General features: G+C 35.8%; 1 protein-coding gene across 2 annotated transcripts in view; it reads left to right on the top strand.

Moving 5' to 3' along the window:
- AKAP6 (A-kinase anchoring protein 6) overlaps positions 1-19,050 on the top strand; it is a 292,127-nt gene that overhangs the window by 146,035 nt on the left and 127,042 nt on the right. Inside the window, exon 7 of one of the 2 annotated variants that reach the window (XM_087747148.1) lies at positions 130-296. In XM_087747148.1, coding sequence (XP_087603274.1) covers positions 130-296 — 167 coding nt within the window. The remainder of the gene's footprint in view (positions 1-129; positions 297-19,050) is intronic. The other variant, XM_087747149.1, reaches the window with a different exon arrangement.

Below are 19,050 nucleotides of genomic sequence, written 5' to 3' on the forward strand. Positions count from 1 at the left end.
GCTGAGAAAATAATTAAAATTCTTGTTGCATTTATTCTTTTAAATATCCTGCTAATTCTTTGAATTAATAATAATATTTAAAGGTGCAGTTGAGTTTACAGCTTTTACTTTTTTCCCTTCATTTTGGAGAAGGACTGAAGGACATGCTGCAGATGATTGCAAGTCAATGGAAGGAACTACAGAGACAAATCAAACGGCAACACAGCTGGATTCTTAGGGCTCTGGATATCATCAAAGCAGAGATACTGGCTACTGATGTGTCTGCAGAGAATGAGGAAGGGACTGGGAGCCCTAAGGTAAGTGGCTTGAAGTTTGCCTTATTTCCTCTTATTTCCGTCTTCTTTTGAACTAGGCACCACTGAAGTTTTCTTTCCACCCTAAGGCTTTTCATTTCTACTGGGTAAACTTTTTTTTTTATATAAACAAAATGAAATGCCTTACTCTGAAACAATAAAAAATCTTAGAACTTTCAAGTTTTCCAGGAAGACCTGTCTCATTGTATGTAGAGGGGCATGAGGGGGAACATAAAACATTTAGTAAACAAAACATAAAGCATCTTTAACATGAATAATCAGAATGGTTTTAAATTGTTTTGTTGCAACTATAAATCACTATAATCAGTGCAATCACTCAGCTCTGACATCCATTAGCCGCTTGGTTACAGCAAATTAACAAAGAAGAGAGAAAGTGATTCATTATCTCATTCCTGTTAATGACTATCAGATGCATTGCTTAATTAGGGGATGGCCATTGTAGTGGGAAGAAGGTCATATGCCTTTTCACAAATCTTTTTGCTCTGAGTTTAAGTCCTCCATAATAGTGCATGTGTTGAATACAAGTACTTTAAGAATAAGGTATTGACACCTATCATCATTTTCTGGATATTAATTATTAAAGAGGGCTATAGTACTTACCAGTTGCCAAACTTGATACTTGTAAGAGCATTTTAAATACTAAACATGCTTATTCAAATTGGTGCAAGCAGTGTAGGGACACTACACACAATAGAAACTTCTGGCATAGGGTCCATAACCTTTCATTACCATCAGTAGTAAGCAGAGGTGGTTGGGGGGAGGGTGCATTGGAAAGTGCTGATTTTTCCAATGCGTTCTAAGCAAAGAATACGCAGCAGAGCAATCCAATAACTCTTAACATCTTGGCATGCAGCAGGTTGGAATTTATAGAAAAATTCAAGATTCCTGTTTCTAGAAATAACAGAGATGGTTGTACTGAGTAGATTTTCAGATTCTGATGCCAGACAATTCTTTGCATTGATATTCAGTGCTTCCTAGAGAGTAGTTTGTAGAGTGACTCTTGGCTAGGATTACGTGAAATGTTCTGGTGTTTTCTTACCATAATTCTACATAGCAAGAATGATCTTAGAGGTGATGGAGGAAGAGCCAAGGATAACAATGAAACAAAGGTACAGGAAAAGACCTATATGCAGGAGACACAATTTGAACTGATATCCCTCATCACGTGCACGGTGGAAAATGCTCCTGTGCCGCATAGCTCTTACTTTAGGAAGTAGGTGGTGGAGCAACACTTGGTTTCATAGTTAGGTCTGTTAAAGTAAACGGACTAGCTCAAAGTTAAGTTTCTACCCCTCCAATAATGTGACCCTATATCTCTGAACAGCTTGACTCATCCATGGCCAAAAGTCTAACTGCTTAATCAGAATTATCACATAGAAAGTGTTCTAAAATCCAGTTTGATTTTGCTATGAAAATGATGGAATCCCTAGCTTGGAATAATTATATTCAAATATTTGCTTGAAAAGGGAGAAATGGAGGCATGGTTTATGTTGTAGTAAATTTTTCATATAGATAGGTGGGGTAGCTCCTTGCCCTGTGTTTTTATCATAGAGATAGGAATCTGAAGCAATGGGTTTTTTGTTCCTACAGTTAAATAAGAACACAAGCAGACAAAAATGACCAAACAAAAAGTATTTTCAGGTTATTTCATTCATTAAGTCACATCCCTATATGATCCTTCTAAGTATGGGCAATAGTGCAGTCTAATACCAGCTACTTCTTCATGCTGAAAGATTAACTAAAATTAAAATACAGTTGGTAATGTAACTGTAGATTTCAGTTTGCATTTATTTCAAAAGCCAAAAGGAACCTGAGAAGTATAATAGGAAATCTAAAGATTATATCTAGAGGGTATTTTACTTTTTGCCTTGTTTGAGAAACTACAGGAACAGTGTTGGTGTTAGAAATCTGTAAAGAAATAGGAAAAGGAGGAATTTCAAAGACCCTAGGAAACTTTTCCCTTAGGACTTTGTAAACATGTTTTCATAGCGCTATGGCATATTTTATGCAAGCAATGGAGAGCGGAAGGGAGAGGGACATTCTGCACTCTAGAAATACATTGTCAAAATTTGTATTCAAGAATTCAGATTTTGCTTATCAAATTTTTCATTTTATTGTATATAAGTTTCATAGAGGTTTATAGTGATTGCTACAGAAGACTTAAGGGATTTTAAATATTTCTGATGCCCAAGCTCTTCTAATGTATTGCATTCTCTGTACAAACTTAGAAGAACAAGGAGATCTCTTCTTTAAGTAAGTATTTGTTAAACTATTATTCTGTCATTTTTATAAATAAACAAATGTTGACTGTATTCAGCTTAAATTGAGGGATATAAGGTTTTGCCTTCTTACCCCATTGAGAAGTACCTTTAAAAATAAATTTCAGAATTGCCATGATACATTCCGACAAGTACTGATCTAACGTTATGAGTAGTAAACATGACATATAATGCATCTGACTTTCTTTCACTTAACTAACAGTAGGGTTTTTCTGCTGATGGAAATACTAAATAATGTTTTAAAATATCTGGCAAATAAGAGGAATGTTTGCATATACATGTGTATCCTGTGTTTTTTCACATTCTGGAGATGTCCGAGACCACTTGTTTTGTAATTGATCTCTATAATTGGGCCACTTCTTCTCCATCAGGAAAAGCCTACTGGAACAGTACTGCTTCGAATAAACAGTAGAGAGTGGTATTGAAAAATAACATGATGTACTTTATTATCTAGTGGCTGTGAGTGTTACTGCCTGAATATTACCCTGATATATTTAACTCATAGTTCGGTGGAAAAGTTCATTACTTTCGGAAGAGCTTGTAAGTTAATCGTGTAACGTATGTCCTTGAAAAGTATAGAAATCTTAATATCATTTGCCCATAGTAGACATTCTCCTCCATTCAAAATTGCATGGAATAGTATTCTTAGGGTCAGTTGTAAATTCTGCTCTCAGCATGCATTTGGGCAGTTAGTTCATGACTAATTTTTGGATCTGGATATTTTTGTTCAGAAGTAAATGAATTAAGTTTTGGTTTTTTGTGTAACAGTTCAGAGTATAACATCAGAACCTAAAGGCTGGTAGGTTAAAAGAATAATGGTGTACTCTAGAAATATATATGTAGTCTGTACTTCTGGACATTCTTTCCAGAATAATTGCTATATTACTGAAAAACATTTCTACTTTTCCATTCCCGCTTCAGAGAAATAAGCATGAAACTGGTTAAGGCATTGGGCCTAATGCTTAGAACATTGAAATCTGACTTAGTTGTCTCAGGCAAAAAGAACTCTTGGGAAGATTGTCTGTACTCTGTAATGGACTTGTCTGTCAGTAGGTTAATGATAGAAGCAGTAAGGATTTGAAGAATATTAGAAGAAGAGGTAAAAATATGTTTAATAAAGTAAACCTAAAATCACAGAAGTAGTAAATGGCTCGGGATAACAGAGTTTGAAGTGGTTAAACAAACCTTTGTACAAAGGGAGAGAGAAAACCAGTGTAATTTCCTCTTCATATGTAATTAAGCATCCCACACTTCCAGGATCATCTCCCACTCAGTTGCACATAATTCTACAGTTTTTACAGCATTCTAAACAAACAGTCTTCAGTACACAGAAAAATGATTTTCATGAAAAAAACAAAAACTTGGTGCAGCTGTTTGGGATTCTGGGAACGCTTCTTGACAGACAGTTTTACAGTGACACTGGTCTTAGACCTAGTGGGTGGACTAAACACTGCAGTCCAGAAAAATTGCATCCTGCTCAGTGTTTTAGCATGAGGATGAATTTGTGAAATGGACAACAAGACGGAGCAAAGGTTAGAGAATGGTAACAGTCCTTTCTTTATTACTTCAGACTTGTAACTTCTGGCCATCCAATCATGCTGCTATGACTACAACATTTAGATTAATACTTTGGTACAAAAGGAATGTACAAATGAAATGTTTTGGCATCTTTGTGATCAGTGCAGAGAAATAGCATATTTGTGAGTAGCTATTTTGCTTTTCTTGGTATCTTTTATCAGCTCTAGATTTCTGATCTGCAGACATCAGTATGATGCATGTACTGTAATATTAAAGCCAACACACCGGTATTTTTTCTGATGTCTTCCATTATTTAAGAACAGGGAAGGTCTGTTACTGGGACAGTGTTAAATATTGTCAACAGATAACAGAGAGCATGATTTCAGAATCTAGTGTTTTTACTTACATAACCACTTTGAAAACTGTGTTTCTGGTGTCCAATATATGCAACTGGAGTATTGCATATATTATTGTAGTGGTCAGTGCTTTGAAGTTGTCAAATGGCACGTGTGACTGGCCTTCATTCTCTTCTCCTTGAGTTAGTTGCTTCTAGTGAAAGGGCAGGAATAGCATATGCTAGAGGGGTCATTTTACTTGGGTTGCTGGAGTTTCTTAAGTCACAGGGGACTTTTAAAACTTCACACCTCAAACTAAATTTATTTGTTTAACTTATGGTCTCTCTTTCTCTGTCTTCCCCATGCACAAACTCAGGATCAGATGCATGCATTCGGTCCTGTGTCTCATGTTCTTAATATTGTGGAATAAAATGTCAAGTAAATAGCCATCACTTCATCAGTAACAATTTGAAAGATAATGAAATGGAAATCAGACTTCCATCTCTGACATTGTACAGACATCTGGAAAGGGAATTTCATCTGGTGATACACGTCATCCTGGTCCACGGTTATCTCATGGCTTAATCGAGTCTTTTCTTGGAAAATAAATGTACAAGGAAAGTTGGTATTTGTGCTTTAGCAGAAGTAATTTTTTTCTCTAATGTGTCCATAATGAGCCACATTCCCATCTAGACACGAGAGAATTTTATGCCATGAATGCAACACCTTATAGATCAGACATTAAACTGAAGTTCCAACCACCTTTATCCAGGCTTACTTCCAGTTTCAGTAATTACCATCTGCCACCTTAATTCTTTGCAGTTTCAGCTGAATGTATCAGTCTCTTCTGTTCAGAATGACTGGATAGTCTTGGGCACAGTTAAATAGTTACTACTTTTCACTGGTGAATAAAATACCTTATGATACCTTACAAAGTATTTCTGTGTCAAAAAGTATTACAGCAAGCCAGTAGCTCACCATTCACTACTTCAAAAGATGGTAATAGGGGAAGTGATTTCCTGTAATTAGAACAGAAGGTTCTGCTATGTGGCCATTGAGGCATAGTCTTAAATTGTTGAATATTTAAAATGCTGTCTGTACACAAATAGTATTACTGTGCCTAAGAGCCAAACACTTTAAAATCATTCATGTGACATTTCAATTCCGAATCTTTTGGAAGTTTGGAATTCTACACTAATGAGACTATGATCTCACTCTTAAGTACAAACGATGCCATTAATTCTGCCCTACTAGGAAAAAATGCATCTACAGTTATTATTTTGCTTGGCTTTAGGTATTTTAGTATGTGACATTACAGTACTCTTGATCTGTCGGCTTCTGTGGTGGGGGTTTGAACCACGAGTCAAATGGATAGAAATGGTAGTGGCATTTACAAAATCCTTCTATAAATCAATAGACAAAATTTTGATTTTGAGAGGAATAAGCCTGTCTTTTAGTGTTTTTACTGGAGCATGTGAAACACAACCGAGTTTTTTTTATATTAGTTGTTATCCAAATATAGGGTTGAAAACAGACGTTAAGAATTTCCAAGCTAATCAAAACAAGCTATGTTGATGTAACAATGAAAAGAACCTAAGAAAGAAGCAAGAAGGAATATTTGTGTCTTTTAGTGCAGCTAGACACTTCAAGTTCCTCAGTTTGCTAGTTTTTAATACCTTGCTTTATAAGTTATATATTTTTAATCTTACAGACATCACCTAGGATGTGCACAGACCTAGCCATCATTATAACAAAAAGTATCTTCATGAAGGATTTGAGAGGTGAAATCATAATTTTACACACCATTTTAGAGTGGATGAATAAAAGGAAACAGAAAGGTGTTTTAGAATAAGTGTAGTAGCAGAAGCTGGCATCGGTAGAAGATCGGCCCGAATATGGAAAATTGAATGGGACTGACTTATAGTGAGTCTTAATTTTAGAAACAAGAAATATGTTAAAGAAACAAGATACAGATAAATATATATACTGAAGGGTATCAGAGATGTGATCATGGCAACTGGGCAGAAAAGTTTTGTTGAAAGTACTGTCCCAGACTCTGAGAATTAGTTGGAAAATTTTACATGAGAATTTTAGTATAGATAGGAAGAAAAATAGAATTTTAGTACCTTTTAGTACCTTTCTGGTACAGAGTTTTTTATCCCAAACCTGTGCCTTGCCAATAAAGTGCCTCTCTTTATCACACTTTGAAGCGGAACTTTCTTCAGATAAGCAGAAGCTTTCAAAAAACCATGCAAAGCCAAAGTAGCCATGTAATCTTCTATGTACGGAATGTTTCCTTTAAGTTTCTAAGTGAATGCAATCTTAAATTGATACACTGCATACAGAATAATATTCACAGATTACCTCCTCTTCATCATAAAATTGCTAAGATTCTTCTGTCTTGTATTTTGTATCTATCCTAGGGTAAAGGAATTAGGTAGTTGAACAAGTTCTTGCTTAGTTAAAATGCTTTAATTGAGCAGGTAATTTTGTAAAATTTGAATTTTAGAGTCATTAGACCAAGGCCTTTTTCACAAACACAGGCACAAGCAAACTGAACTTTAAAACTTTCCTTTGGTCAGCTCTTTTACACAGGCTTTCTCTCCACCACACCCTGAGAGAGGCAGGTGTCAGAACTACTGCTCCTTTTCTGGAGGAACAATGTTGCATTCCATCTGGCTGTTCATAAGAATTTACACAGCTGAGATCTTCCGGGAAACACTGTAAATCAAATCATGCCCTTGGTAGCCTCATCTTCTTGTGCCTCTGTGAGCCTGTTGTGGACCATGCGGGTGGTGGGCTGCTTCATAGGGAAGGAGGCTGCACGGTTCTTCCCCACTGCCTTCCTCCCCACTGGCTGGAAGTCTACAACCTGCACTGCTGAGACCCCCTGGGGTGAATCTAACCCATTGTTTTGGGGATAATATGTTGTCATAATAAGCACATTTTTAAATGGCTAAGGTGCAGGATTATGCAGATGTGCTTGTAAATGGATTAGTAACACTTTACTATTGCTTTTGGAAGTTGTTTTCAGCTGACAGAAGAATTTAAATGCTAGGTACCTGGGAGAGCTGTATTTTGAAAATGCTTCTTTTATTCAAATAGATACAGAATTTTTCCTGAATGATTGAAAGCAAAAACATCAGAGGTGCCCAAAAAAAGATTTAGGGCTGTTGGATGTACAGTCAGCTTCCACATGGTAGATTCACTGCTATTCCACATGGTAGATTCACTGCAATTCACTGCTATATAATAAAGTGTATTATTATATAATACAAATATAATGCTATTCACTACAGAACAGCTATTCACATGCTATTCACTGCTATTTACTGGAAGCTGTTTCTCCTGACTTATTAATTGTGTGCCTTTTAGTGGGCAGGAGGAACAATTTGGTGTTTAATTCAGAGCCTCCCTTCACGGAGAAAGGAATGAAGCTAAGCAGCCAGTGTTTGGACTGCAAAAGAAAAGACAACTGAATATGAGCTCTGTCCTAAACCTCTTCTTTCATGTTATATGAGCCCTGTTAAAACTTCTCTATATCACAAGTTAACTAAATATTTTGCTAGTTTTTCATGAAATTGTGTGCCTGAAGTGTTAATTAAGCAAACCTGGGTCCCGTTTTAGTTCACAGAGATTGTTTTCTCATACATCCATCAACCTCCTTGCATATTTGCTGCAAATTCTGTATGACAGTATTATTTTCATGGTATCTAAAATAATTGTAATAATCTTTAACAAGCCAAATTTCTAAAACAGTAGCAGAGCTCCTCATTTTTTTCCATTGAATCTAAAAGTAGCCTTCTCTCTGGTTTATTAAGCTCACTACCAAGTATAAAATGTAGAGAGCCACACTTTAAAAGTCATATTTTTGCAGCTAAATTGCATCTGCTATTAAGCACAATATTCAATCCTGTTATAAAACAGAGATACATTTTTAAACCAACATATTCTAATATTTACTGCAAAAATAGCAGAAATTGTATTCTATTTGAAGATGTGAACAAGGACTCCAAGGTATCTGTGGTATTTATAGTATGCTTCTATAATTTTTACACCTTGGTGATTCTAGATACTGTATATTGATTACTTTTGGCAACTGTAGGCTCTTTAACAGCCATCACTGTTAATAGAAACAGTTATGCTTAAACAGTTACCAAAGAAATTATGATTTTTGACTTTAAGAATAAGGAAGGCTACTTTCTATTAAAACATAGATCAAGTTCAGTCTGAAAGATGTTTTAAATCTAAATCACTCCACAGAGAACAAGTGCAGACTGAGAACTTGATGAGAACAGATATTTAAACTGACATACGCCCAAGGGGCAAATTTTATCATAATGCTATTTGAATCTTTGAACACTATTATCTGAAACTCTGAAAGTATGTTAGGCTATTGTAACTTCACGTGCATAACTAGACCAACTTGACAAGTTTTATTTAGGCAAAAATCCCAGTTGGGTTTGGCCTGTATTTGAAAATATAAAAACAGAAGTGTATTTGTGCATGTACTCATATGAACACATTTATCTTAAGTGACTTAAAACTAAGCATTAACCACTCAAAGGCCTTGATTTTCTATTTTGCCAGTATCTGTTCATTCTGCTTTCTCTATACAATCATATTGATGCATTTTTGTTCCCTTATTTTTAATAGAACATATTTTCATCAGTGAATTGGTGGAAGGCTTCTCTTATTCATGTCTGCCTATTGTTTCATATGCTTCTCAGATTTCCAGAGAAATGCACATTTAATAAGCTTTTAGTAACACACACACACACAAATACACAGATTCATTTTACTGAAAACTGGACATCTCCCACTCTAAAGCAGAGATTTCTAGGATAGCCTGTCAGAGCTATTACTTGTCTCCTTTTCTGTGTGGGCTCAGAATCCTGTGTGCCTATTCAAGGCCAAGTTTTTACAGCCACAGGAGAAACAGAGCTTTTGTCTTTATTTATTTTTTGAGTTTGAATTCAGACATTGATGGAACACACTAAAAGAAATTCATAAATAAACAAGTGAAAAGAAGGAATCCTAGTTGACTGAAAATGTCTTGGTGGAACAAGTTTGTAGTTGGCTTTATAGATAGTGATCACTAACGGAGCAAGTTATTTGAAATTCAGATCTTTTCAGTTAACTTTTCTTCCTCATTTCTTATTCCGGCTCCCTCGCCCTCCATGCCATCTGATGCTCTTCAAAATAGTTCAGGATTTCACCAGGATCACAGCTGAAACAAAATACAGGAGTGTATGGGGAGACTTCTCACAGGGTTCACTGCCTGGTCAGACCTGGGTGGAGGTGCAGTAGGACTGACAGCTAGTGCCCTATAGACGTCGTAGCTGATTTGCAGACAAAATTGGTTCTGATCAGCTCAGACAATAAAGTTTGAATGTGTATCCTACCCATGTGTTGTTTACCAGTCATCACACTGATAAATATTTTGGATTGTTCAGATAATGTGGCATAAGAGCTAGAGGCTGGGCTTACAAGGTTTTCTTCTACTTTCTCCATTAGCCTATTTTGCTTTTTCTAGCTCTAGTAGTAGCAATGCAGCATCACCTCACGCTTCTCATCCTGATTACCTCCGGTAGCACAGGCTTCAGTGGAGTAAACTTAGCTTGCCTCCTGTACTGAGTTGCTTTCTTTTTTCTTTGGTGCCAAACTGTTCCACCATGTTTTGCTTTTTAAAAAATCGTGTTTAAAAAGCTAGTTTTTCCCTTTTGATATAGTCTCCTAAAAATCCTGTACTTTAAAAATGGCAGCTTAATATCGATGCTATTGCCAGTTGTCATTACTAAAGATTGGTGCTTCTGTTAATAGCATTCTATCTTTGTCATTTTATTAAAATCATATTACTGCTCTGAAAACAAAAATTACTGCTTTATTCAATTGAAGAGTGACTGGCATGGCACTCCTCTGATCTTTAAAAAGAAATTTTACTTTCATTGTATTTGTGCATTAAATTAAGTGTTCATATCTACAGAATAAACTAACATCTTATAAATATTACTATGTTTAATTATCAGTTCAGTATTTGAGTTTTTGCTGTTATGGTTGATGTCTCAGAGTGATTAAATGTGTAATAGAGAACAAAAGGAACATTGATGTGAACAAAGATACTATTAGATAAAGGTAATTTTTATCTTCTGCATGTTTTTATTCTTTTTAAAATATTTTAATTACTTTTATATTCAGCGTGATTGGGTGGCATTTCCTTTTTTTTTCAATTCAGTTCCTATTTTAGTCTTTCAGAACAACATCTTCTAGCAATGATTTAATCTATAGAATCTTTCAGTTCTAGTCTCAGCTGTATCCTTAAAGTAGCTATTCTTCGCTGGGGTGGTCACAAAAGGGAAATCAGGTAAAACAATGTTTGAAGGAAAAATCTACTTGGACATCCTGCATTTTAAATCTGACTTGTTCTTAAATGTCTTGTGGCATAGTACACTTGACTACACTTAAACTTTAGATTTAGAGTGATGTTACAGATTTTGTTAGTTTTTTAAGCTAGTCTGTTAGAAGGCAACAGAATATGATGCTGAGCGTTGTGTGACCTGACTTCTTTATGTGTATCTACATTATGGAAAAAAAATAAACAACCTTTTCAGTAGAGCACTTGGTGAAACATAGACTTACGTATTAAAAGACTGCAAGATGCTTATGGTAAAAGCATGTGAGAGTTTGTATGTCAGGTCTAGTAACTTGTGGGTAATATTTTTTTGTATCTTTTTTTTTAGTATTTTGCCAGGATTTTTAATTAAGCCTTTCCTATAATATCTCAGATGCTCCTAATTTATTGATAATTATACTTACCCAGGGTAGTGTAACTAATGTGGGAGATGCAATGGGGACTGCATCACATTTAGAAATTTAGACTTGTTCCTTAAACACCTGGAAGTAACTGCAGAAAAATATGTGTGGTAGTTAGTATACTTAGCCACATCCCATGGGCAGCTGCAAACATTAATGACAGTTAACCTAAGATGGCTTTAAATGTAAAATGGGATTTCTGACCAGGAGACAGGTGGTATGCCATATTCTTTTATAATTGCCCCATAGCATGCTTTATGAACCATCATCAGGCCAGAGAGAAAGAATGGCTCATCTGGGCATGTACACTTCATTTCTTCATCCTCTTTTTGCTCTTTACAATCGTGTTATAGAAAGGAGCCAGGCATTTAGCACAGAATGCCTTAATCCTTGAGTTTATGAGCCCTAAGAACATCACAAGTATGGTTGATGCTGACAGGTCACATCACCCCTTCTGAAATGGAGAAAAATGGTGAGAAAGGAGAGATAAAATTGCAAAGGAAAAAGTTCAGATCTCCTTAAGAGTTCGGCACCACGTGTTCTGAAATACTATGATTTAAAGCTGTGATATGCAACAGAAGTCCAGAATGGTGCATTTATGATTGCTTACATACGAGGACTGTCATTTCAGTTCAGAGGAAGAGGGCAAGAAGGAGGTGACTGAGGTCAGCTTGTCTTTTCTGTCCTTGCTGTTTGTTTGGTAAATTTTCTTGGAGACCGCAAGGGTGTTAAGTACAAGTATTAACTTGTACAGGCTGCCCTTCCTGTCTTAGGTTTGAGATGCAAGCATTTAGAGCATTGTATAATAACTAAGTACTACTAGAACAGCAAAATATAAAGAGGAACGCAAGAAAATAGGATTAGTTTCTATTTTACAAACTCTGGGTGTAGTAAGATGAAGCAGCCCTGAAACAAGGAATGGAAGTATATGCCTAGCTTTTTTCTAAATATGGCAATTAATGGGTTGGTTTGCAAATCCATTATTTTTTGTTGTTAACTAGTCAACAACAATAAGGTTTAAAAGTTACTTTCACAGGTTTCTAGTCTAATACAGTGTTTTTGAAATATGTTGTTTGTCTGTTGGACAGGAAATGTATTAAGGAAATAAATAGAATATATTTAAGTTCATGGTTTTGCTAGTTCATTCATTTGGGCCTTGATTCTTACTCTTTATCTATCTTTAGCATAGATATTGTATGAAGCATCCATATTTATCTCAGTGGACTTATTCCTGACATGTATTGCTACAAAGACTTTTGTTTGTAGAGTATCAGCTAATTAAAATAAATCTAAAACTGAACATGAAAAATGTTGATTTCCAATTCAGTGAATCCTAGCAATATTATAATAAGTTTGGTTTTAATTCTTGAAAAATATATTAAAATTCACTTTTGTCGCATTTACGTAATGCGTATAACTAAACTTCCTTCCTACTGTGAGACAGTTTCATTTATTGTTATTTGTAAACAGCTTAGTCAAGATGCATAGTGGATTGGTGTAGAAACTCCTTGAACAGTTTCTTTTGAAATAACACTACATACGTTAAGCTCAATTACACATCCAAACAGCCACAGCACACTTTTGGTAATTTATTCATTGATTTAACATAGTACCCAGAAGAGTCATGCCTGCTGTCAATTTTGTAATATATTATGTTTTAAATATACTCATGCTCACCCATGCACGCCATTAAGGTGTGCATAAACCTGTGTTTTTCTCTCTTGACAGCTATAAATGTTTGTTATTATTACACAAAACATATGTTCATGTTGTTTTTGTCTAAATTATTCTATCTGGGGCTATAAAGTTTTAATGTTATTAGCTGCCCTTAGAATTTTAATGTTTCACTGCTGTAACCTTCTTAGGATTTCTCTGCAATTAAATAGAAACTATTTCACTACAGCCTGGAAGAACAATATATTTTATACAAATAATAAAAAAAGTCCTTCTTGCTCCATTTTCTTCCAGTGTAGTAAACTGTCTACTTGACAAGGTTCTATATACAACAATCCTACCTGTAGTATTTTCCAGAACTGAATAGAATATTACACTTTCCTACAGTCTTCTCATTAAAGAAAAAAATCTAGCTTAACCCCTTTAAGACAGGAGGTATGTCATAAGCAGTTTTCTTTGAAGGCCCTCTCCCTGTCATTCTCTGTTGTCCCCTTAATCAGTAAAGTAGCTCCATTACAGAGGAAACCTCAATCAGTGTAACACATATACTATGAAAAAAGCTGGGGTTTTAGGAGGTAGCGTATTAGTGTAGAAAAATCATTTGAAGAAATGTCTCCTGTGTTGTCTTCTAAATAGCAGCAGTGTTGGCAATAGGAAAATGTATTACTTCCCCCCTTTCAGTTTTCAAGGCCTTTTTCTAAGGAAAGAGAGCAGATGGGAATCCGTCCAAGACATTAAAAGGTATTTACTGCTTTTAAATGAGCAAAGGACTCGTTTAGGGCATTCTTTTCTGTATACTAGATTAAGGTATTATATGGACCTTTTTTTCATGTATTTTGTGCCAAAATACCCTCTCATAGAGCAAGTAATGTATAACAGTGCCGTGCAAATTTTAAATATCTGACTTATATTATCTTATTTCTAAGTATAGCACACTGGTATTTCTACTAGATTCATCAGGTTTTGTTCCACAATCTGGCTATAGCTCCCTTCATGACTAGAGGAGCAAGAGGGAGCAACAGTGATCAGAACATTCAAAATAAACTGATTAAAATATGCTTGCTCTCTTAAAGTGATTAGGCAAGATTTCTTTTAGGAAAAAAAAAAAAAGTTATTTCTAACTGAATTTGAGAAAAATGCTTGAGATACTTCAACCTGAGCATTTGAAGTGGAAGGTGTTTCATGAATCTTATCTTAAAAACTTGACATCAAATTAACCTGCCTGACATCTTTAGGAAAGATATGAGGAAGAGGACATAGTTAATGGCATTAGTAGCTACTAATGCTTGGTATTTTTGAAGCACAGCATATATAAACTTCAGAATGCCTTTTGAAAAAAGGTATTTTTTTACATTTTAAAGAGAAAGAAACTGAGGTGGAGGGGTGAAGAGCCTTCCCCACAGTTACAGGGAGAGTCATTAGGCCAGCTGGAATTAGAATTCAGTTTTGTCTTCCAGCCTCGTGTTGAGCTCACTGAACCAGTAATTCTCACACTTCTACAGTAACAAAGATCCTTTAACATTTAATGCTTCCAGGATTCTGCCAAAAAGATTTCTTTCTCTATGAAAATGAATTCTGTCCACCAAAATTTAATTTGTCTGCCCTGCTTTCCTTGCTCTTCTTTATTTGTTCTTTCATTCACTTTTTCCTTTCACTTCCTTTATGCTCCTGAATTTTTCTGTCTTTTTAAAATTAATTTTTCTTTTTTCCTCCTTTTGTCCACATGCTGTTAGAGAATTGTGTCTTTTCATCCCCAACAATATTTCTTTTTTTGTTCCTCATTTTCCCTAGGTATCTCAAACCTGCCATCAGAACTACTCTGTCTTACAGGACCACAGTTGCTGCTCACAAACAGTGTTTCAGAGCACCCTAATTTTCAAGATTTTAATTATATCTGAAGCTTTGCCAATTACATGGTGAACTTCTGCATTGGAAAGAATAAGACCACAGCCTCCTATCCTCAGAACTGAAAAGCCTATAATAGAAAAAAATGTACCATTTGTTGAAGAATAGAGATAACAGGGAAAAAGCAGTGTGTCAAGGTACTTGGTTAAACAATAATCTCTTACAGAGCACTCATTACTGCTAAATAATTGACTGTGTTGGGAGAAAGGTTTCTATGTGAAGAGAGGTTCAAGAAGGTCAGTTATCTAGTGGTAATGACCGTAGCGGTCATTAGAGGGTATTAATGCTATTAAGAACAGAACTTTAACTTTTTATTGAAGTTTTTATTTAAATTATATTAACTTTGATTCAACTTTTAATTGAGGTGCAACCATCCAAATTCTATAGTCAGGAACCAAGAAGTAATGAACATAAAATTACGTGTTCTTCTGATAGGCTGATGGGTCTTTAATATATTATAATTTCAAGAGTCTCTACAGAGCAGTTATTAGTATAAAACTATTCAGAGGTATTCTATTAGAATTAGGGTTGGGTGACTGATTCAGGAACAAATCCCAGCTTGACCCGTAGCAAATGCAGATGGTATATTTTCTGAGTCAAAAAGAACTTCTTGTCATAAATACAGTTGCATATGATCTCAAAACACTTGCGAAGTTAAAGCAAAAATCCTCTGATGCCTAAAATGATCTGTCTTATAAACCTGATGCATGGTGGCAGCAGCACTGAATTTATTCTGAATTGAGCTTACAGTTCCATACTAAGTTCAATCCTTGTTGTATAGAGAATCTCATGCTGAAAGGAAGTAAGGAAGTATTACTGTTGTTCTTCCAGCCACTACAAGACCACTGAAATGTGAACTACCAGCTGAAAGGACTGAGCTAATACATCAGTAGCCCTCCTGCTCCATATTTCTATGTTGTCTTTTTCTCTAGGGCATTTCAGGAATAGACTGCTGAGTAAGTCTGAAGTGCTGGAGGGCTAGAGAAGAGGTATGAGACTGTAAAATGAACTCTCAGGGGACCAGGGGAATATCGCATGTCATGCCACCTTCTAGTCTTCTTGCCACAGAGTTTTTCGTCCTTGCGTTTCTAACCTGAGAACATAGTAACATGCTTTAAAATAACAGTAGCAAACCCAACATGCTACCAGAACAAAACGCTAAACACTGTTTCATTCATGTGGGGGAATGATGAGCAAAAGAATGGCTGATACATGATAGCAGTTAATGACATTGCCAAGTGCCTGTCTGGGCAGGTGCTAAGAGACTTTGGTAAGAAAGGAACAGCATAGAATACAGAGGATTGCAAGCTGAACAGAATCCTCCATGCTGTCATGGCAACTTTTCAAGGTACAATTTGAGAGCCAAAAGCTATATTGTGTTTATGAAAAACTGACATTAAAAGAGATGTAGCAGTCTTATAAAGTAGAAAGGTTAAAGGGATCTCAGGGTGCGTTATTTATAACAAGGGAGAATGTGCTATCCAAAAGATCTTTTGCTGCTTTTATATTTATGCATTAAATAAAAACAATAAGGTTAAACAGTAGTTATTCATTGCATTATTATCTGGCAGGGTTTTTTTGCAGTGAGAAAAATCCAGTTACTAGTACTATTAGTGCCAATTGACCTTACTACAGAAAAAATATTCTGGGTTTTGGAAATGTTCTGGGTCTTTCCAGAACTTCCAGGATGATGTTCAATTTGAGGTTCTGTTGTTCATTTTATATTTCTATAGTTTTATTGTATGTAGTGATGCACAGTTCTATGAAAGCATCTTCTGCTTCTGAAATCCTTTGAACTTTTTTGTTTTCTCATAATTACAGACTTGGGGAATACTTTGCATTAAATTGGTCTGCTGCCATTTTCTTGCAGGGAAATTTGCTATATGAACTGATAATGGCTTTTTTCCCCGTGTAAAAAAAAAGTAAACTGCTTTACGTTTTTGGTAGGAAGCCAGGTTTTTGTCATTTAGACATGTCACATCGTTATGAAAACATCATGCATCATAACACAACATAACAATGTGATTTGCTGAGATGCTGACTCCTCTTGAAAAATTGTAAAGTGGTGTGTGCATATTTCCATGCAACTAACTGCTTGAGTATTTTAGAGTGTTTTCCTGGGGCTGCCCGTTGCAGTGGTCTAATGTATTAGCCTTGTAACTGGGGGAAGATAGGTTCTAATAAGTGATGAGCAAGTCTTTGTAGTTCTACTTCATAGGTACATCACATTTTCATAAAATCATAGAGCAAAGTACTAAAACCTCTGCCCTGCCCAATACACAAAACGTTAAAAATCAAATCTGAACTGTTTCTGCTGTTGACTGTTTTCTTCAAAAACAGTCAGTGGTGGGTATTCTGTAACATCCAAAACAATTTATTCCAGTGCTTAGCAAACTTGAAAGCTTTTATTACTGGCTTGGCTAAATTTACCTCACAGCAGTTTATGCACAGTTGTTCTTGTCCTATCCCCAGAAGACACAGAGAATCATTACTTTGTTCTGTGTGGCAAGCTTTAACATATTTGAAGATCACCATCAATTTGCTATTCTGTTTCACATTGCATGGGCTAGTTCTGTCAAATTATAAACCAAGTGTAAAACTAATAATAAATGAAAGTCAAGATAAATTATTTCCATGGTAAACACAAACAAACAAAAGAAGTGACATCCTCTTCTCTGCACCCCTTGAGATTCAGACATTATCCCAATATTCTTCAGCATGGCAGAGAGCCTTCACTGTATCGACAGTCACAGGACAACCCTTCCGTCTCCCTTGGTCCTTTGGTGCCAGCTCTGTACACAGCTGTTGTTTCTCACAGTAAGACCAGTTCCACAATCCCATATACACAGTGGAAGATGGGCCTGGAAGCTGAGCTGCTGCAAGAGTGTCTAAAGGCAGATGACATTTAGTCATCTGCAACCCTTCCAGTCAGGAGTGTGGTGGTGTTAACCTACTTACCTGATATGACGTTTAAACTAGATTAAAGGAAAAAAGTAGGAACAAATATTCAAGACAGATGAAATAGTTAAGATGTTTAGAGAGGGCATAAATGAAGTAATAAAATAAATTATGCACCTAATCTTTAAAACGACATCAAAAATTCTCTCTCTCTCCTTCAGCCCAGTCAGTACTTGCCTTCTGTCAAGGTGGGAGATAGGGCCTTGTGCATGCTCTTCATCTCCCATTCAGATCTTCTAGAGGGTCTAGGCAGTTTTAATCCTTTACTCTTCAAAACTCCTATTTTCTTGTTCAGTAGGGCAGACTCTCTGGCCAATCTCTTTATTAGAAAGAAGTATGTTTCCCTTTGGTAACTATGTAGAAATATTCCTTGATAGTACTAGGAATGATCTGCACTTAACTTGATAGTAAACAACTGTGTACTCAAGAAGATGTACACTTTCCCCCATACTCCTTTTGTTGCTACCTTAAATTCTCCTCAGTGTGTAATGTACCTTTTGCTGAACTTTATGTTCTATAGTAATATGTATGTTAAAAAACTGTAGGATAAGTCAGTTGTTCTTATTTTTTTACTATCTCTACTAAGCCCAATGTCACTAGCAGTTAACAGCTTTGGGGTGTTTGATCCTCAAAGTTTTCCTTTTAAGGAGACCTTAATAGAAGACAAACAGATGAGTAGTTGGGGAGGTGTAGCACTGGCCAGGTAAAGGCAAAGTACTTTAAAGTCCTCATCATTTAAGTATTAACACATGTATTTATCCATGTGATGATCTTATTAAAGACAAAGGAACTGTTAAGATGAGTAGAGTTAAGCATGTTCTTAAAGGTTGCCAGAATTGAGATGTCTGTAGGAACACACCATGGTAAATGGTAACAAAAACTGGTGATAGTAGGAGTTTGGAGAAATGGAGGAAAACAACAATACGAGGGGTAGGCATGCCATGTATGCATCATGGTAGCTAAAAATTAGGAGTCAAAATCATGTTTGTTTGAGTTGTAACAGTCCTTTCACATTTGCCTGCTGAAACCGTGTAGGCTGAAGTAAAGTATTTATGGAGAAGGGAGGTGTCTGAAGCAGGCTGAATCTGATGAAAGACTGAAAAAGCAATGATAAAAAGATAATGAAATGAAGCAATACAAAGTATAATAATGGGGCAAGAAATAAGGTTACTGTCTTTTCCTGGTTACTCACTATCCTATCTAAGCAAGGGAGAGGGCAGATCTAAGCTTGCCGAGACCAGAGTTGCTGTGTAC

Source organism: Nipponia nippon, unplaced genomic scaffold (assembly GCF_047370975.1).
Source record: "Nipponia nippon isolate SJK-2023a ecotype South Korea unplaced genomic scaffold, ASM4737097v1 scaffold_11, whole genome shotgun sequence".
NCBI classification, from domain to species: Eukaryota; Metazoa; Chordata; class Aves; order Pelecaniformes; family Threskiornithidae; genus Nipponia; species Nipponia nippon.